This window comes from Chelon labrosus (assembly GCF_963514085.1).
Source record: "Chelon labrosus genome assembly, chromosome: 23".
Classification (NCBI taxonomy): Eukaryota; Metazoa; Chordata; class Actinopteri; order Mugiliformes; family Mugilidae; genus Chelon; species Chelon labrosus.
In genome coordinates, this window is record NC_140356.1 from 12,309,272 (window position 1) to 12,331,585 (window position 22,314).

The 22,314-nt window shown below is 42.5% G+C and overlaps 1 protein-coding gene across 1 annotated transcript in view; it reads right to left on the reverse strand.

Moving 5' to 3' along the window:
- The window catches only part of cacna2d4a (calcium channel, voltage-dependent, alpha 2/delta subunit 4a), a 77,320-nt gene that overhangs the window by 7,880 nt on the left and 47,126 nt on the right, over window positions 1-22,314 (reverse strand). The window contains exons 28-30 of the mRNA XM_084573241.1: window positions 5,188-5,249; window positions 633-647; window positions 117-161 (exon numbers count right to left, since the gene is read on the reverse strand). Of these exons, the coding sequence (XP_084429367.1) occupies window positions 117-161; window positions 633-647; window positions 5,188-5,249 (122 nt within the window). The remainder of the gene's footprint in view (window positions 1-116; window positions 162-632; window positions 648-5,187; window positions 5,250-22,314) is intronic.

Here is a 22,314-nt window from a genome sequence, read left to right on the forward strand (position 1 = left end):
CTGTTTATTAGTTTTATTGTTGCACGTAGGAGCAAAGACAGCTTTCTTTTTACTTTTTTAACTTGTAAAATCATATATTTGTGCTAATTAATAGTCGGACAGCAGGATATACTCACAAAGCTGCTGCAGCGAAGAGGACAAATCCCCTCTATGCCTGAGCACTGGAGGAAAGAAAAGAAGAAAAGATTTGTAATGCATTGCACAATAATGCATTATGAAGATTTTAACTGACAAACTAGAGGTGAAAGTGCTGATTGTGGTAGGTGTTCTTGTCCATTGTGAGTTTAGAAGAGGGAATGTTTGTGTATGTGAGAAGGTGTCACTTGTCACAGCGGTATGTGGAAAAAAAAAAAGAAATCGCGTCTGTTTTGGTGCGAGATTGTTAATTTGCGCGAGATATGCGGCGTGTCTACCTGCGACGGGCTCCTGTGCGTCCTTGTTTGCAAGTTTGTGCACGTTTAAAGGCTGCGCGTCTCCGACTGCGCGGATGTGTGCGGGGTCTGTTTTAAGTGGGGTGTGAAGCTGACTTCACGGAGCTCAGCAGGTGCCGAGGATGTTAAATTTGGTTCTGCGGGGAGGGAGCTGATGATGGTGTGGAAAGTGAGAAGAGCAGAGGCATTATGCATACTTACATCTGTGTTGTTTGGCTGCGAAGACACAAAGAGAGACAAAAAAGAGTTAGCCAAGGTACTGAATAGAGCATGGTTGTCAGTCGAGTGAATAAAAACTAGATATTTTTTTCCCCCAATTTCCAATACAATTTAAACAGTTTATGAAGCAGACCTGTACAACTTAAAGAAAATAGGAAAACGTCCAATCTTTAAAGGTACTTTCTAGGCTTTCATTTTGATAGGTGATAGCGGAGAGAGACTGGAAGTGATGAGGTGCAAGAGCCCATTTTTAACCCGATAAAAATATATCATATCTATCTTCAGCTTCTGTTCTTTCCCCCGCGTACCAGTCACGAGTCAAAACGTCGATAGTTTTCCCGATGACTCTAGGGTCACATTTAATGGCGGCCGAATGTGTGGACCGGTGTCTATGGACGATGCGTCTTCGGAATCACGGTCAGGCTAAACAGAGCATGTCGAAGTGTGAATGAGATGATCTATCATACTTTTCTATCCTATCACAGCACACGGCGTCCATCTTTTTCTCCGCTTCCCATCGCTGCCTCGTGATATAAACTACAATTCAGTGGACGGGGCAGAAAACGATGATGCTTCTCCGCACAATGTGGACAAAGTGCACGGCTGGATGGAAACTGAACTGTGTATTCTAGCTAATTAAAGCAAAATCATAAAAGGCTTATTATTATATAATTTATGGACATGCTAGATATTCTGGTTGAATGACATGTCCAATATACAGTATTTCCTGTCCATACTTGGAGATTTTACCTGATGGTTGCTCCTGGTAATTATAAAAAAAATATGCGTTTGATGGCTTGATTTCTGGGTATGGAAACATAACAAATTGCGTTGGTTTTCTAGTTTCATTTCTCGAGTCTAATGTGCATCCCATCTACGCCCTTTCCCTTAAGCTTCACGTGTATCTGCCTTTCCAAATCTGTTGGTAAAAGTGTCATGGAGAGCATAAATTATCGCTCCTATTCCCCAAACTTCAATCAAGCAGCTTCTCTGTGCAACTGAAAATCCCACTTGAAAATTCAGGATATGAATACACATACATTATGTTTGCCAGTATAAAGTTAAAAAATATTGGATAATAGAGATAGCGGACTACAGCTGAGTCTTTCCTCTGTGAGATAAAGAGCATGTCAAGGTGTGCATGGCAAACGAATCTGTCATCCTTTGATTCCCATTACTATCACCTCAGAGCTCTTCACTGCTTCAGCACCCGTTGTCAGACTGTTAGAAAAAAAAAAAAAAAAAAGCAGCAGCAACGGACTGTGAGAGACATATGGGGCTTCTTATTGTAGCATTCACACTGTATATTTTAATGTGAACTATTTAATTCTGTTTTCCAGATTTAACCAAGGTGGGAATATAATGCGTCAGTGGAGCAAAGCGATGGAAACACATACAGTATATTCTGTGTGTCTTTTTTAAAAAGTCATTCATATTTATACTACGGCTGTCAGTCGATTAAAATATGTAATTGCCATTAACTGCATGATTTCAATATTTTTTTAAGATCTGTTCTGTATGTACCCTAAAGGGATATTTTCCAACTTACTCCTATTAACATTGCCATCGACAAATTTGTTAATGTTATTGCAACAAACCACCAAAAAAATGATAAATACTATCAGGAATATTCTCTGGGACAACTTCAAAGGTGCTGCATGCTCAGAAGATAAGCCCGTCCCTACGTTACAGACGATGCAGCGTGGTCTACTTTTGGCGAGTGGACGGAGGGCTTTCTGTGAGTGACGTGGCAAGTGGTAACTCAGTTCATGTCGGCAGTAAATGTGGGTAAAGGCTGTAAAAGCTTGGAAGCTGTACTTGCCTGTCCAAAGACCAAGGTCTTTATTCATTTGTGCTCAAGAAGCTTTGTTTCTGCTTTCCATCCTCAACATGACTGCTGTGTTATTTCAAGATTTTCCAAAGTACGAGTCAGGCAAAAGGTCAAAAAAAAAAGAAATTGTGATGTTTACAGAAATTTGCACGTTATTATCAAGTTATTTTTGACATTATTTATTTTTCTTTCATTGTCTCATAGGGCTGGGAAACACCAAGCTGATCGGTGCGCCTCCCCAGAAAGAGCTGTGATTGGTCTGCTCGGTAGTAGCGTGTTTCCACTTTAGTATTTCCAGCTGTTTCTCCATCTCCGCAATTTTTGAATTGATTGTTTTGGCTCAATAAAGATGGAAAACATCAAGGAAAGAATGACTGAGGAGGTTCAAAGATACAAACATTTGTATGACGAAAGTTTCAGCCGCCATTGTTGCTACATACGTAGGTTACGGCGTCTATGTCCCGCAGTACCCTAAATGAGCCTTTACAAATTGGCTCAGAGCATACAGTATGTGCTAGTTGGCCTTTGACGATAGTCTTTGCTGTGTGCAACTTTTTCGACAAGAGTCAGGCAACGTATGGCAACGTCACAGATCAACTTAATTTCCGGTAGATAGTTTGTTTTCTTGGCCTTAACTTTGTCCCATACACCAGTGTCAAAAGACTTTAATTCTGATGGATTGCCATTGTAGTTCATATTCTTACCCTGACTAATTCATAGCTCATCTGCTAATATCTTATTTTAAGGAGACAATCTTAAACTGAAACTGTAAAGTCAGACAGGGTTTTCCTCACTCATGCAACTCTTCCACTGAGTTCTGCCGACTGTGTGCAGAGACTTTAATCATCTCTCACAAACACATAAAGATTAAGCTAATGTGATGTGATTAGTAATTAAAGTAAGCCAATTATTAGACCCACTGGTGATCAACTAGCATGCAAATGAGGCGAATATGTAAATCCAAAGTAACACTTTCAGATCTGCCTGCGCCTTAAGCCACCGGGGCCAATATGACGCCCCCTTTGCCAGATGTCTTTTTATGGTTGCGGCTGCCATGTGACCGCTTATTGTACATCCTTTTCATGACAGCTCCTCCATTCAGGATCTTTACTCCCGAGGGTTGGTGAACACTTAAAATAGACCGCAGAGAAGATGTCACGCATAAAAAACACATATGGACGGACACACGTGGCCATACGCAGTCAAAACAAGCAATGTGTGTGAGTGCCGGCGCACACAAGCCCTATGAAATAAATATCAGGTACATGGCAGGTAGATGAGATGATTATGTAAGTTGTCTTAGGGAAAGGGGAGAAAGTGGGTGAGGAAAGGAGAGGAAGAGGAGGCAATGAAGGGATGAAACACGAGGAAAACATTAGGAACTTCAAAAGTGCACACAGTCAATAAAAATGGAGACTTTCTATCAGCATAAATCAGGAGGGTAACAAGTCTACTGCTAATGATGCTAATGAGCTCCTAGCTGATGGATATAGACATAACAACACACTTGTGCACAGATGGTCATGAATATGGTTCATGCTAAGCTGACACACAACAACATTAAGAGACACATATACAATACTTCTTGAAACATCCACAAATAACAAATACATGCGTGCAGACACACACCTTACTTGCACACTAACACACACACCTGGGAGCTGCCGACGCTAGCTGCAGTGGCTATCCATCAGTTAATGGCTAGCCGGCAGCCTTAATGCTCTTTTAACTGCTGTCATTTACAGCCACGGGAGCAGAGGACGAGACAGGCTCAGTTATCAAACACCTGCTACAGCAGAGGTGTTACGCCAAATTAAGCGTGTTTTCCCTGGCTTAAACGTTTTCTTGAAGGTGCAGAAGAATATCAAGACGCGACCATAAGAGATCTCTGCACAGCACACGAAATGTGCAGAGTACATCAAGTCGAATGATAATCTTTCAGTGTAATGTTTTTTTTATTTTTACGCCGGGTAAGCAAGCAAGCCTTTAATGGTGGGGGGCAATGATATGGAAAACACTGCATTCGACTTTCAATTAAACAAAATGCAGCTGCTATAATTACCAACTAATGGAGCAGAAAAAGGACCAATAATCATCTTTGACTACTTGTCATACAGTAATGTATGTTGTAAGGGTGGCAGTAGCTTAAAGGGGTCTACTGGTTGAATGTCTTTTCATCTAAAGCTATGGAAAGATACAGCTTCATACTCTATCACAGGACTTTTGTGTTGGTTAATTATTGTTATTACAGTATATAGAACTTCTTTAAAACTATTCAAAATCACACTGTGATAAGATTTAATATGACAAAACCTAAATTATTTGGACAGTGTGGATGCATAGATACTGAGAAAGTTTGACACATAAGAAATTATTGTGTTGTTTATATTCTACATGCATTCCTCAGTATAATGGCTATAATTATAAATACATCAAACATTTCTCATTAGTGCCTGTATAGTACAACAATAAACCTGAATTTCATTTTTTTTTTTTTTTTTTGATAGGGGGCAACTGTAACTACAGCGAAACACTTTGAATCTAATGTGGTAAAAAACTGAACTGCATACTGATAATCTACTAGCATCCACTACATGACACTGTCCTGAAAGTAGCTGCAGATTTTGCACTATAGATCGAACTCTTTACTTCCGAATGTCCACGAAGACGCAAAGACTCTATCACACTAAGACTGCATGGACTTACCTGTGCTGCGATGGCCCAAAATCTGGACTCCATCACGTCCAGTGTCATCTGCACTCCAATAGCTGTAGAGAGAAGAAGGGGACAGAGAGAGAGAGACTTAGTTAAGTCCAAGAAAATGTAACATAACATAACATAACCAGGCGGCAACTTCAGAAGCTTGAAAATCTAACAGAGAAGTGTCAAACATGATCAAACGTCTGCTTGAAGCTAGCTCCAAAAGCAAGCAGAAATAAACATGTTTACAGCCTGGTACAGTCTCCACAGTTAAGTTCCCTATTCATGCCAACTGTGCATAGGGGAAATGTTTATATAACTCACCCGTTTAAATTATAACAAGGCGTATAGTTAAGCATAATTTAGGGTTTGGCCACTTTGAGTGACAGCAGAATACCGTTAAAGCTCTTTGCTGATGTTTTAATTAACACTACAAAGATGGCGACGGCCCTTGGTCACCCACATTGAGTTTCAAAGCTGCTCCTCTTTTTGTAAAAGTTAAGATTCCTAATGCTATAATAACTCCTCTCTTATATGAATACTGTGAAGCAGTATTTTAAGCAGTTAGAGGTCACGAAATACCAGCAGGGCCAGTGAATACTTGAGCAGCAATAGCAGCCCAGCTAATAGCAGGAGGAAAGAGAAACTTTAATTCCAGCACTTTAGAAGAAATATCATTAACGAGACGATTAATGCCCCTGAGGGAGAGGCTCTCAGGCTGGAGGAGTAGAAGAGGACCTGCTGTACAGATCAGCTCTGCCTTCAGAAGTCAACTTATGAAAATCCTTTCACAGTAACTGGCCTTCTGAGCCTCGGCAGCGCCGCGTGAACCGCCTATTCTTAGACAGTGTGTGCGCGTTTGTGTGTATCCGACCTCTCCCTACAACATAGCACTCTCGGTCCCAAAACATTAAGCCTAGAATTAGCGTGTGTTTGTACGTGAATCGCACACGCACGCACGTACACACACACACACACACAAAAGGCGGCGGAGTGATCGCTAGTGTCAGCTTAGGGCTGTATGTCTGTCAGCATTTCATTCGACGTGGTAATGCGAAAAGGAACTGTAATTGCATAAGTTCTCAGTGCGCACATACTGTATACACCCACACACACACACAAATACACACACTCTGTGAGGGAAGATATGACACTTCATATTAGCATCAAAGACTCAGCGTTTTTCTCTCCCGGCGTGCTTTGTACAGCCACTCAGGGAAAGCCTCCGCTGTGTTGAAATACACAAAACACATATTCCTGCACGCGCGCACACACACACACCTCCTCCTCACACACATATTGTCAGCATCACAGCATGCACTAATGCCTTTCATTTATTTATTTATTTATTTATTTTTAGCCCAGAGACAAATTTAATTTGAAATAGTTCAAGTAATATGCGTGTAATTATTTAATGTAACACACCTCCCTGTCCCCACACATTCCCAGAAATATTACAGAGTACATAATCTCATATAGCCAGACCTTGTTCCTGAGCATGGTGCTTTAGCTGTAGTCATCGTCATTCTTGCATATGAGGGGGAAAAAAGCGCTCTTGCTGGTATGTGTTCATTTTTAACCAATCACAACCGTCTCAGAACGCAGCAGCAATGGTGCCCTTGGAAAGTAGTTTTGCGGGAGGGTAGAACATGCGCCTACAGGGAGGCAAGTCGTGTCATTAAAATGACTAACGTCTGCGAATAAAACGCCACAAAATCAGTGAGAGACTCTCTGTGGACTGTATGAAATGACTTTAACTGATTGAAAATCGAATAATTGCTGTCCTAGAAGTAAAGCCTGGGTGCATTTTAGTTTTGGCGGAGCTCACTGGACTCATTCAATTCAATTAACTTTTATTTATATAGCTTCAGTAGCAGTCCAAATTAACTTGAGACGCATTACAAAATCCAGAGCCTGAATCCCCAAGAGCCGGCACTTAGAGGATGGCGGCATGAACAACTCAATTTTAGCAGGAAAAACCTTGAGTGGCTCATATGGGAGGGGGGGACCCATCTGCTTGAGCCTGACCAGGTAGAGGGAGGTGGACATAAAAGAAGAGAAGATGTATGTGGCTCCTGCAGAACTTTATTAAACCAGACAAAAGTTTTTGTGACGTGGCGCTCTGTCCATGTGGGATGCTAAAGCGGAGGCTCTTCCGGTGGTGTCCTTTAACAAATTAGATTTTGAAAACAGAAACACGGCCGCGGACAGAGGAGGAGAATGCTGCGTGACATATACAAAGTAAGGCTTTATCCCCTCTGTCTACATCTGGTGAGTCAGACCACAGAAGACATCGGTATCAGTGTTAACCACGGATTTGGAGCACCATGCCAGAAATGCGAATACATTTCTGTTTTTGCCCTCCAGGCAGCTGTTGCTTCCATTCATTTCATTTTTAAATTTAATTAGCATAAAATGTGCCTTAGTTGTGTAATCAGTCACAGTGAACACGGGTGAACGCGCTCGTTTTTGTAACGCTGTCGTGAGGCAACAGGAGTGAATGCAATCTGAAGGCTGTCTGAAGTCGTGGGGGCAGTTGTGGTCAGAGAACTGAGCGCACCTCTCTCAATTATGCTTGCAAAATGCTATTAGGTGCTGAATTATGGATCGCTAAGGATAAGAATAAACCATGAGCTGAATGTCCGTGTGGAGATCCGGATATTGTAAGGACGAGACTACAACATGTTCTGTCTTAAGATGTGTGTTTTCATGTGTCTGTAAATGTGTTTCTTGTGCGTTGTAGATTCCGTCCAGTCTCTTGAAAATCAGTCGTGACACTGAGTCGTGGCTGTAATCAGCCTGTAATCAGACATATATACGCAGAAAACGGTGTTCAGCTGATTGAGGAGCTGTTTATCTGCTCATAGAGTTTGAGCGGGTTCAAAAAGGTCGTTCAAAGCTATTATAATTAAGAGATGGCCACAACATTTTCCTGTTCACGTTGACATTTTCTATATGTGAGTTTTGTCTCAAAGAAGAAGTGATCACATATCACTGTCCATGTCACGTGCTGAATCCAATTTGGGATTTTTTTTTTTTTTTTTCATGCCTTCTTAATACTGCTAGTGACCTTGAAGTCATCTACCTCCGCCATAATCTCAGATAAAGTGTTGGAAGGCCATTACAGAGGGCAGCAGTAATCTGCCTTCTTTGAGTTGGAGGCTGATAGGCTAAATCTAATTAAAACCGCCACACTGATCCCCGTGTGTCCTGTAATAGATGTTTTTCTTCATGTTGCGTGTGCTTAGCCTGCCGGCATTTAACTCTTAAAGTGTGTTCATTTGTATACAACTGTGTACACAAGGACGGGTATGACCTTGCAAGCAGGCAAGGGAAAATATGTGTGTTTGTCAGCTTATGAGTGTGTGTGTGTGTGTGTGTGTTTGAGCTTGTGTGAGCGCGTATATCTTGTACACTCAAAAGTCTGAGGTGCAATTAGCGCAAGCTGCCAATCACGGTGGAGTAGGCTTTCAACAGGAAATTAATAATGTAGAAATAAATAAAAAAATTAAGCAATCCAGAGCTGGAGTTAATTGGTTATTACACTGCTGAGATAGAGGCACGAGAGACAAAGAGATGTGAACTGTGAATGACTGGTGAAAGAGAGTGCGGCGAGAAAGGGTGCCTGAAAACAAGGGTGAACACATCACAGGCTCTGAGTCTCACTGTATTGTTGAGTAATATGATTTTGCCCTAGAAAATACACCGATATGACCACTGACAGGAGAAGTAAATAACATCGAGCATCTTGTGATAATGCAGTGTTCTGCTGGGAAACTTTTGGACCTGGCATTCGTGTGGGTGTTACTTAGTCATGTACCACCCACCTAGACCAGACCAGATACCCCGCACCCCATAGCAATGACACTCCTTGATGGCAGCAGCCATCCCCAGCAGAATGCAACTAAAAAAAACATGAAAAACAGCGCAAGGTGTTGACCTGGCCTCCAAATTCACTAGATCCCAAACTGATCAAGTATCTGTGGGATGTACTGGAACAAGCCTGATCCACAGAGGCCCCTCCCCTCAACCCCTAGGACCCAAAGGCACCCACTAGGACAATCCTGTTGCCAGACACCACAGGACACCCTTAGAAGGCTAATGTCCAGTCTCTGATGAGTCTCAAGTGTATTGGAGGCACAAGGGAGACCTACACAATATTAGGAAGGTGGTCATAATGTTATGCCTGTTGTAGTGTAGGGCAAGTAGTCAGGATGGAAGACTGGCCAACAGATAGAGCATAATCTCTAGCATTATGACGTGATCGTAGCAAATATGGCAGGAGCAACAGAGGAAAACAAGTGACGTTGTTAGAGAGCAGGGAGGTGTGGGCAGATGGATGGGTCCACTTTAAGACGATGGACCTCTGTTCATCTCCTGTTTCAAATAAACAATGTTATATATTTTACTTATGAGGCTATGTATAAATCACCTTTTTAAGGACTGATTGTTGTCGCGATAAAAGTGAAAGAGTCAATGCTGACAGATGGCAGGAAGTGCTAATACTGGATGCAAGACACAAACCCAAGTCTCTGGGGCCAAAGTCTGATGCTTTCTACACCCACCATCCATCGTCTGTGGTATCTAGTGCAGAAAGCGGTAACCGTGGAGCTCTGTAAATGGGAGCCTGTTCATGTCCACACATATTTGACATCTTTTAAGGTGTTTGTGTATACATATGTGTGTGTGCGTTGTATCGAGGTGGCACAGGAGGTCAGCTTGTATTAAATGACCAGTGAGCACTAGTGTTGATGGTTCCCTTAGCAAGACCCCGGAGAAAAGGCTAAATATATATGAAGACACACACGAAGAGAGCCAATAAATTAAACTGGGACAATGGCTAAGTCTCGGGGCACAGAGGGTACGGTGAAAATAAGGCCACTGGTGAGGAGGTCATTCTATTCGTTTCATTTTCTCACACACACATTTGGTAACAGCATGCTTTCTAAGAGATGTATGACACAGGCATAATATACCCAACGGTCTACTTTGCAAAGGCGAGTACAAAAGACGAAGCTAGCAAAGAAAGTGCCATGCTGGAAGGACACACGTCCAGAGAGATTGTCAACACAGCACAGACATTGTAATTAAGGGAACAGATTAATTGCTGTAATGGAGTCAGATGGCACAGGTGGCGAGAGAATGATGGAGGGATGAAGAGAGACAAGAGGGAGGATAGGGACAGGATAAGACGAGAGGCAAAGGGGATGAAAGAGGATGAATTGATTTTTAATAATGTTAGGAGCTGGAAACCCTTTTTATTTCAACCAAGCGAGGCTATTAATAATAGAGCTAGGGAGATCAAATGGTTGTGGTTGAGTGTGTATGAGAGTATGTGTGTGTTTCTCATCCTTTCACAAATGCGTGTTTGTGTGTGTGCAAACAGGAAAATATGTGGAGGTGGGAAGTGAGAGGAAAACAAGGACTGAGGGATATTTGAGAACTACCACTACATTTTAAATTCACACCTAGTTGAAAATGATTATTGTGTTTGTTTGTTGAAATTTAATTTACATCTGACCACACCCGTCAACTAAAACTGTGTTGATCAACAAAAGCTGTGTTGTGGTGATTAAGCGGCAACCTCCGCGATTGAAAAATGAAACCACGTGCCGAAAACTGCAGTTCCACAAATGGCCACTTGAGGGTGGCCCCAAATACACGTGAGGTGAATACTTATGTGACGCCTCTTTTAAATAATACCAAGACTAATGCAAGTAATGCATAATTTACGGTGAGGCTGCTCTGAGTGACAGGTGGGGGTCCCTCACAGGTTCCTGTTTCTCAAACTCCACCTCTTTGCCCACAGGTACTGCCAAGATGGCGTCAACCATAGTCCCCCCACACTGAGCTTCAAAATTGTTCTTTGGGAAACATACGGGTGACGTCACGGATAGTTCTTTCTTCCTGACCTTCAGAGACAATGAATTCACAGAACCGTAGTTACATTTGTAACTCTTCTTTCTATATATAGCCATACTCCCAGTTGCAGTAGACTACTTCATCTGAATCACTGTTCCCTTCTTCAACATTGCTAGGTGACACTTCCTTACATAAGCGTACAGTGCAGAAATTTGCCACATACACTATATTTTAAAGCTGTGGTATGCTGTGAAATACGGAAAAAAATTACCGGACTCTGATTAGCTTAATTGACAAGGATTTTTATGTAACTTTGCTGCGTTTTAGGTTTAAAAGCGATCGCGTTTTATCTGAGCTGATTGTGGACAGCAACGAGATTACTTTTTATCTGAACAAATGTCACAGACTCATCACGTTTTTTCTCTTTTCTTTTCTGGTTTCTCATACACGGACACTCTCAGGGTTGTACACGCCACAAGCATACACTTCAACACTGACAACGACACACATTTGTAGGCACACCAACATGCACACAGATTATAGCTTTCTCACTCTGAAACGGCTTTTATGTTCTCTTTCCCTCTGTACCTTTCACAAACACACAAACACATAATTACAGTTTTCATCGACAAATGTCAAACATTCATCAGAAAAATAAAACAGAGAGAGAGGCAGCTCAGGACATTTCTTCCACCCCCTTTTCATCTAGATTTTTATTCTCGCTTTCTTTGTGTCCTCTTCAATATGAGGCCACTAATGCTTGTACTTAATCATGTTCTATCCTTTGTTAATAGGTTTGGATTGAGTGTTTTATGACCTATTATTGCTGTAATAAGCTTCCTCTAATGCAAGGGAACAAACACCATTAAAACACAGCAAATGTCAAAAAACAATGTCTTCCCAGTGTAAATTATAAATTAAGCTTTTTTGTCTCTCAGAAGACCCTCTCACTAGCAATGAATTCTGTTTCCTCTTGAGGTATCCCAAGGCGTTTCAGGGCCTGTCGCCAAATTCTAGGTCTAAACCTCCAAAGGGCTTTAGTGTCTAAGACTGAGTCCGGTCACAACCAAGTTCAGGACAATAGCTGAGGGTCAGGACACATAATCGAAAGCCTTATCTTGTGGCTCTTCACCATGACGGTTAGATATAATCTCATAACTGCAGCCGCCGCACCCAGCAGCCTGTCCATCTCTGGCTCCATTCTCTTGAACGTCGCCCCTTGAACTTCTTTGCTTGGGGCCGAAACTCACGCTCAAAGAGTAGAAATAGAAGGCAATTACTACAGGCAATTATTAAGTTAAATGTTAACTGAGTCACTTTGTAAGAATAATTTTTCTGACTAATATGTCCCGGCTCACAGTGTTATTCAAGGTTTCACAACCCTGACAAAAATGAAATTCGCTCCTCGTACGTAGAACTGAAAGACCTTTTCAACTATGAATACCAAAATTACTGTTTGTGTCTCCCAAAAGCAGCAACGGAAGCCTGAGCAGATAACATGACTTTCTGATGGAGGGAGTTCAATAAAACTGATGTTGCCAAGCAACAAACTTCGTTCAAGCTGGTATATAGAGTTATTGCAAATTCTCGTCGGCTGGCTCAGAGACAAGAAAAAGAAAAGATAGAAGTTCACTAGCGGCTGATTACGGCAATCGGTTTGAATAAAAATCCTTGAGGTCTGAATGCGCACAGAAAACACACATACCTACCTGAACACAAATGTCTGCACACACAAAGGAAAGAATGTGACCTCGCAGAACCATTTAAACTTCAGAAACACAAATACATGTGCACATAAAGCAGACTTAATGTTTGCACATCCTGAAATAAAATTACTAAACAGTTAAACGTGACCTTTGACTTCAAACTTTAAAAAAAATTAAGTTTCAGTTGTTTTCTTTTTTTTGTAAACAGAGGCACAAGAACACACACACACACACCTCTGAGCCAATGCTTGCCAACCTCACAGGAGTTACCAGAGGCAGCGCTGACATCACGTTACCAAAGCAACAGGCAGAGTGTGGGGATTGGACGAAAAGGATGATGACTCAACCTCTCTCCCTCGCCGTCGTCCTCCTCTCCTCTTTCTCTCTCTCTCTCTCTGTCTCTCTCCTGCTCTCTCTCAGCGTGATCTCTCTTTACCTCTCTCTAGAAGTGTCTCTCACTTTGACAACTTTTTGAGCGTCAAGGACGCAGAGCGAGGCACATGCACGGACACATGATATTTTTCAATTAAAGTAAAAGGGACGCATGTCGACCGACTAGCTCAGAATCATACACACAAGACACGTGCACCATTATCTGGACCAGACCGGTGATTCAAGCTAAATAATCTGGACAAGAAGGTGCAAACAGCCACTGTATTCTTTGTGGAGAGAAAAATAAATAAATGATTACACATCTGGGTGACGCACTGGTGATTTTGTCACCGCCCCCGTTAGCCACCTTAAACAAGGCAAGAGAGAAGTGACGGGGTGTTAAATGCGGCGCATGTTTCTTTAAAATGGACATAAACGCTGTTGACACCGGTTATGTACTGGTACATGTGTGGACCTTCTAAGTCAGCAGAGCCTACCTTAAGTTAACCTAGTTTCACAGCCTTCCTTGAGCGGGTCTGTTGGAGGCACGCTCACTAAATCATTCATAGTGGAGAGACAGGGAAAAGCATGTTCCTGTGTATGTGTGTGTGTGTGTGAGGGAGAAAGAGTGAAGGCGAACTGCTGTGCTCTTTCTCCTGTTCTGAATGTTTACACGGTGCTTTGTGCTTGAAACTGGGGCTTACTTTGCCACACGTTCAAAAGGAACTCAAGTGGTGACTTTTTCAGGGACTACCTCAGTGGGAGACTCTGTTACCTGCTCAGTTGTTCATAACGTGAAAGGAGATCAACTTGGGTGTGTGTTTTCATTTGTGATGACCCCTATCTCATTACCTGGCTAACCAAATGTATTTATGGCATCAGTTATATTTAAAGTTTGTTAGCATAGTTGTTCTTGGTTCAGTTCTTCTGTGCAACACCTCCAGCCTCAACATACAGGCAACACTTGTATTAGTATCTGAAGCTCTTCTTGTGTGAGGATGTGTACGGTCACTTGAAACGGGCTGTTTCAAAATTGCTTGGGCCAAAGAAATTATATAATATTATATAAATGTGATTATGCATTATTTTCCTGAATATATTGTGAGAAGAAATCATTAAAATACAATGTCCTTTTTGGTTTTATATTGCATTTGGCGTCAAATATCTTCAGGCGTGTCAACAAGAACCAAACTTCGGACAATTTCGGACAGTGCGCTGATAAAAGTGCAGGATTAAAACTACGTCCTGACTACAGATCTGTATTAAACGCTCATACATTAAATTCCTTTTGGTCTTCTCAGCTCACTGCATAGACAGGATAAAGATGGACGGTGGAATTGCTACCGAAGCCAAAGCAAGTAGAGCTCCCCCTGGTGTCTGGCTGCAGTATAGGTCATAAGCTCCACCTCCTCCATGTTAGTGAATGGGACTTGGGCCAAACTAAAACACTAAAATACATGTCAAATTATTTTTTTTCTAAGGTGGTTCAGTCATTTTAAGTAGTTAATATAATACTGATTAATGTTCAAGTGTCAATTTTTTGGATAAGTTTTGCTTTAGTTATTTGACGCTATAGAAACAGGATGTGACATAACGGCGGCCACCAGTTGCCATGCCAGCTGCTCAGTAGAGCGGTCCTGTGGGGCTGTGGGAGTTGTAAAATAAAAATTAAAAAATGAGTAATGAGAAATCCAACATTTCCTTGTAACTGGCGGAGGTAAAGCAGTGTGTAGTATTAATTAAATGGAAACGCAAGTATGTCGGAAGTGTGGTCGGGTCATTGATAATGCGGCTCTGCATGGCTCCGCTCTCGGACCGAACTGCGCAGACTCTGGATCCAAACTCGCAAGATGGCGCTGTCCATATTTATATACAGTCTATGGCTCACTGTTAATATCTAAGTAAGAAAGTAAATCATTTCTGAAAATCTTAAAATGCTTCCTCTAAACTAGCAGATAGAAAAACATGAAACGATATTTACCTTTCTTACTTTTACTTCCATGATTCCCCTCTTGACTTCCTCCTCCTCCTCCGTCTACTTTCCTGTCTCTCTCTACGACGACAGATGGTCCACACTCACCTCTCCCCTCTTTACCTCTCAACTATCCCTCTCTCTTTTCCACACAATTCTTCTTCTTTTTTCTCTTTTTCCATTTACTCCATGTCGTTTTCTTGTTCTCTCTACTTCATTAATCCACCACTACCTCTTTGTTGTTTCCCTGTCTTATTTCCCTCTCTTGCTTCTGCCCCACGCCACTCGCTCTCTTTCTTGCCCTCTTCCTCTCCTCGAGGAAATCCCTCTCCACCATCTGTCTGGCTCTGATGAATTCAGCGCCTTTCACAACAAATCAACTTGGCCAAATTAATGAGACTCTCCAAGGGGATAAACTTTATGTGACCGCGTGTGTTTGTGTGAGTTATTGAGCGTGTGTGCGTAACTAAAATGCTTCATAATCCGTCGACCGTACCACTTGATTCATCCTGCACTGACAGGACAGCGTGTTAAAGGGAAATACAACAGACATGGCTGGCTGCACACACTGAGTTTCTTGAACTGCTATAGGTCACAATCCCAGATGGGCCCATTATTTGGTCATGCCCACTTGTTAGCTGCTCTCGGTTAACAGGGGTGAGACGATATGTTTGTTTCCTGACAGCTTTCTCTGTCAGGTTTTATGCAAACGGTTTTCATAATCACAGATTATACTCAGCACTGCAAATAAAGGTTTTATAAAATAAGATAAACGTTAAAGGAGTACTTCCTGAGCCTGTGAAGATTAAAGAGCACAATAGCCAAGAAACTCCAGACAGACATCAAATTAGCGTTTGCTCAGCAGGTTCCTGCAGTTAACAGATAGTATTTCTGTCTGGCAGGAAATCTAAGAGATGGATCATTTAAAGAAGATAATGAGAAATGATGCACTGTAAGTAACGCTAGCCTTCAAGCATTAGATAATCTTGATATGTTAAGTTTATCTCAGTGTTTGTAGGGACTCTGGAAGCTAACAGGCTGTTTAGACGTCAATTTCACGCAGAAGCTACAGATACAGAGCATACGCAGACCCTAGCATCTCTTGGTTGTAGCATGTTTCCGCTTTTGTATTTCCATCTGCTTCTCCATCGCCACAATTTTCAAATTGATCGTTTTGGATCAATAAAGATGGAACACACCGAGGAAAGGTTAACTGAGGATTTGTATGACTCGTCTTCGGCAAAATTTCGGCAAAAGTTTCAGTCGCCATAAAGTCAAAGTGAAGCAGAAAGTGGAAGTAGACACAAAAATGAACTCGACTGGCAAAAAAGCAAGGACCGACTAGCGTTTGGGGTGGTGTTTTTACAGGGCGAGCCAGAGCGCAAATATAAATGGCTCGTACCGACATAGGCTTACGTACGTAATTCTCTGAAAGAGCCTTGACTACATGTTAAGGTAATGTATGAAAATGTATGAAATTATGGCAATCACTAATATATTATTTAAAAAAAAAAAAAGTGATTGTAGCTTGAGGTCGCCATTGGAAAAAGCACTCTATCCAGGAATCATCACATTTCCAGAAGCTTCAAGAGCCTATTCTTTAAATCACCCAGTTGAAAATACAAGATGGATGTTACTTAATTTACCGTATCGTAATAGGCCAGTAAATGCTCCTTTATTCAAGTCTATTTTATCGACCCTTTTAGTGCAATATTATGCAAATCCTTTAAAGCTCAAGAGGGAAAAAAAAAGAATCAATAATGTAACAAAGGATATAGATATATATTGTATAACCAATACAATAAAGGCGTATTTTTGTTTTTGTAAAATGACAAAAGTGGCTGTCTGGAAAACCATGAATTAAAACATGACTGATGTTTAATGTAGCAAACCTCATTGACCATATCGACCTGAGGGCCATAAAACTGTCTGATCAATATGAGGCTGATTCACAGATGATAGGAAAAGCTGATGAATGAGACCCCTGGGAGGCGACCGTAAACATATACTATCCTCCTGGTCCATTGTGTCTGTGTGGGTGTGTGTGTGTGTAAAAGGATGGATAGTGCCTCGAAGTCACTTGCTCAATGCAGGAACTTGTGGTAGTCGCGCTAAACGTGCCTGGCCAGACCTGGTGTTAGTCCAAAGGCTAGAGCCAATTCATCTTCACTGACACTCACCCAATAGCACAGTAAATTACAGAGCAAGCGAGGTGGTGGGGGTGAGCGTGAAGAGACGGAGAAAGAGAGAGGGATAGAGCTGAGGGAAAAGGCAGACCTGAGTGTTGGCAGTGGTTGGGTGTTTCTCGATACACGACAACTTATAATGAGGGCACAAGACTGGGTTTTAAATTCATATACCATAAATATTAGAGGCAAAGGACTGCAGGGATTTAATCATGTCTCTAAGTTAATAAATAAACCAATATCCCTGTAGCTGGGAAATTAATATATCTGATAGATAAATGCTGGGCAACAGCGACAAAGGTTAAAAAAAAAAAGCACTTCCTAGCTCCAAACCATCGCCAGAAATCATTTTTCATGACACGTATTTCCTGCATCATCGATGGAACAGAACTGGCCGCAAAAGTCGCCTTGGCAGGAGGCGCTGGCATTTAAAATGGATCTGCACGCCAGAAGGCCTCTATGCCAGGCGCACACACACACACAGACCAAAAAAAAAAAGAAGTGGACATATCCTTTGGAAGGCAAAAATAAATCCGGCTCGCCTTCTTATCTGGTGTTAAAAATCTCTTCCTTCTCAATCGGTGAGCAAAGCCTCAAAATAGCTGCAGGACGTGATGAGACCAATCACATTGGTGTTTATAGGATTCAATATTTTTTTTAATGCTTTTTGTCTAGTAAGCCTTTTTTAAACATATATACGTACTTGGACATTTTTAGTTATAGCGAAAGCAGGACACTACTCTAGTTTTAGACCAGTTTTTCTTTCCAAAATGCTACGGCTCTCAACTGAACGCCAACTACCGGGGCTAAAAAATGAAGCAAATGCAGTTCCTCAAATCACCACTCGAGGCTAAAAGCGAGTCAAACACTTAACACTTGGCATTAATTAACAATGTCAATTCTAAATGGTTGATTTTTTATATAACTCACACATTTAAAGGCTTAAAGGTAGGCATAATTTATGGTGTGGCAGATTTGAGTGACGGGTGAGTGCAATTACAGGTTACTTAGCTGTCTGCTCAGGTGTGATCCGCCTGCCTATGCTCAAACTTTTCGCAAGGGCAAAGGGCGAAATGGAGCGGGCTAGCAAAGATGTCAGCGATGTGCAAAGTTCAGTTTTAAACATAACGCGGCGTCACATACGCATCTCTGGGGAAGAAGTAAGAACCTGGGGATCAAGACGGGCTCGGTGCATGAAAGACTTTTTTTTTTTTTTTTTAGTCCTTTTCATCCATTGTGGATTGCTTTCAGGTTACATCACAGACAGCTGTCATTTCACCTGCTGCAAACTGCTGAAAGGTCACCTCAAAGCAAAGTCAAAGCCCAAGCACTGAATTTTGAGTGCAGCAACAGGATGGGAAACCCAAGTGCTGCCGTGAAGTCTGCAGTCTCTGCTCTCTCTGCAGAAGAAAAAAACAAAACAATGACTCATTCGGATGCAAAGCAATTTTCCCGATGATCATGTGCAGAGAGCTTATGGATGGAGCGCGTTCTGCATCAGAGATGAGATACCAATTAATGGTTTGCGAGCTGTGAGATGCGGAGTTCCTGACAAAACTGAATTACTCGCACTTAGACACTTGCCCTTGAACTGATTTAAAACCGCAGGTGCTGAAACACCAGTAAATAACAATAATTAACTGTGTCTAATTTTGTCTAAACAGTCCAGGCCTTTCAGCCGTGATTCTATATTTGATAAGATGCGTCCACCGTGGCAAAGTGTCCTCAAGCCTGGCACAAAACTTCAAGCAACTCCCAAGCAGCTAACCCTGGTCACTGACCCCTGCACTCTAGAGGGGACAGACAGGGCTAATTACAGAGCTAATTACTCCTTTGGATAACATACAGATACACACAGAGCCATTACTTACTATTGCCGATTTAAAAGCAGGCGTCCTCTACCAATAAAAGCCAACAAGGCGAAACTTTTACATGAACGGCGTATCGTACTTTCACCTGCTATTTCAGTCATCTTCAAATCATCTTCCATCCAGAAAAGTGTGTCCTATTGCCAGCGATAGCAGCTAAAATAGATCTCTGCCGGCAACGACATTCATGACATAAAGCCAGCACAGTGCCCACATTTGGACAGGAAACCAGAGAACGCAAGGCTTCAGGTTGTTTTTGTGTGTGTGTGTGTGTCTGTGTGTGTGTTGTGTGGCAGCTGACTAGGCTAGTGTTTTCACTGGCCTCTGCAAATACTCGGATCTGGCGACAGACACATGGTGACGCACGGTGGTGCAAAATCAGGAACGGGTACAGGTAGGTGTTGCTGACTAGTAAATAGAAGAACTGGATGGCACATTATTGCACGATATTCCATTCTTTAGTATACGGCTACAGTTTATTACCTTAGTTTGAAGCAGATTTCTTCACAAACAGATGCTTTTTACACTTCAAGTGAAAATGGAGCAGAATTTACAGTCATCTGGAGTCATGTTCCATCCTCCTAATAAATGTGAGCTAAAAATATCCTCCTCTGTTTTGGTCTCTACCAGAACCAGACAGAAATATTTGACACTTCGGCTGCTAAATGCTCCAGTATGTTGACCCAGTAGTTGTTAACTGTGTGCCATTTGGTCAGAAGTGCCAGCTGCATCTTGATGCCCCAAATTTCGAAGACCAAATAGAGCTGTAAGATTAAACCAATTTTTTGGTGTGTTTGCTGCTATAAACGATAACTTCCACTGACCTGATCGGCTCGGGATATATTGACCTTAACATTTCCTCTGAATACAAAAAAGTACTGACAGGTGTCAATTCAAGGTGACATGCTATCAATTTTCCTCTCATACTACTGGCTCCAGGCAGGTCAGAGGTTACGATCAGCTGCATAGCGAAGGCCTCCGTGGATTGACGTGTAGCTCAAGTTCACTTCAGCAGCGCGGCTACAGACCCTTAAATCTCAGCTGTCCGGTCGATGGACGGCATCTGTTCCGACCGTATTAGCCAACCACCGCTATTAGCCAGGAAAAAGTAACCGAGAGAGTCTGAAAAAGAAAAACGGTAGCTGGCGATCGATCGGAAAGAAAGGCAGACTGAGAACGCTTCTCCTAACAATGCCAGCATTCTGCTTTTCTGGTTCGATCCATTGTGGAAACTACTCTCTCATTTAGACGCCGTCCTCCGCGCCAAGTGGTTCACATGCTCATTAGCGGCACAATGTATGTGCGCTATGTGTCGGCTGTGATTCATCCGACGTAAAGGAGCAGCCAAATAATTATATGCTGTGTGCAAACAAACACACCGTCCCCCCTCAGCAGTTCATACTCCACTCCTCATACACACACACACCCTTTTACACCACATTGTCAGCTAATGTCTGTCTTGCAAATCGTCAGTGGTGTCCTCCAAAGAAACATTTGTGCTTTCACAGAATGATTTCCATGCTAACTCGAGGGACGATGCAATTAGCTAACATACGTTTCTCGAGGATTCACCCTTATCTTGTATTTACCCTAAAATTCATTGGTTTATCTCGATCAGATTGTTGTCCCCCCGTAGTGTGGGCACACACACTCTGACAACAACAGGCACATGCACAAACATACTCTTCACTCACACACACACACACACAGACACACAAAGCCAGCCGTTTACGAGAGCTGCCACGGGGAATCGAATGAAAATGAAAGCCGAGTGAGCGAGACGTGAGGAGAGAGAGAAAAAAAAAAAACAAGGGAGGAGAAAAGCCCATGTGGCAGAGGGAGATTCTCATCTTCACTGAAATCAGCTGATCCCTCCCCTCCCTCCCTCCCTCCCTCCCTCCCTCCGCTTCTCACATCTCTCTTTCTGTCCCCCTTCCATCAACCTCTTCCCTCCTCTGCCTCCCTCTACTCCTTCTCCTTCCTACCTTCTTTCTTTTCTTTCGCCCGAGCTCCTCACTATCGCCCTCCCCGCTTCTCACACTCTCCCTCTCTACTTTCTCCTTGCCCTCCCCTCGCTCTTTACCTCTCCCTCTCTCTCTCTCAGCTTTCGTATTATCACTCCCTCTGTACTCCACCTCCCTCATCCTCTTTCTGTCACTGTGGGAGAGCTGCAGGCAGACAGAGGCAGCATACACTAATGTTACTATATTTGACAAACCACACACACACATATTCTCCTGCCACATGCACCACTGCACACACATACGGAAAAGAAGAAGCTGAGGTGGGGGCACCAGCGCACAAAGACAGACTGGAAAGACGCCCCCTCCCCTTCCCCTTAAGTGTCCAAACGCACACACAGAGACGCACACACATACGCTCCGACGCGTGCCGAGTGCAGGAATCACAAACATAGCGACACACACAGAAAGGGGTAGCGCGTGACGCCAGCAACCCAACGCCGTTGTCTCTCTCTCAGACACACACACACACACACACTCCCGTCTCTCTCTTCTTCACTCACGCCTCTCAGACACACGGCAGCGCACAAGCCAGCGAGCAGGACAGCGCTGGACGTATCATTCACATAGGAAACAGATCCCGAAGAAAAGGATTAACTATCTCCATCCCTCTCCCTCTAAGGACCTTATCCTCTCTTCCCTCCTCTTCTGCCTCTAAGCCTCTCTTCACCTCGTTTTTATTTTTTTTTTCTGCAATCCCTCATTTTTTTTCCTCCCCCCCCACCACCACCACACACAATCCCTCCTTTTTTCACAATTCATTGGTGGGTTGAAGGGAAGCTGGGGGGGATTGTCTCTCAACAGAAAGAAGGATTATTCTTACATTATTCGTTTGTTGACCGGAATCACGAATGTATGGATTTCTTCAACTGACAGTTTTTCTTCGATGTTTTGCCCTGTGAAAGATTTTTGAGCTTTTTGAAATATATTTTTGGAGGGATGGCTGACGGCGGAAAGCTATAAGGCTGGTTCTGTCTGAGATATTTGGGCACATACAGGTAAGTGTCTGTTAGGTGGTGTTAGTTTTATGCGCCTCACTGACACACTTGATTTGAGCGTATCTGCTCCTCTTCTGCTTTTATGACTATGAAGTGAAGATGGATCACACAAAGTAGAAATGTAAACGTCTTGCTTTCTAGAAACAAA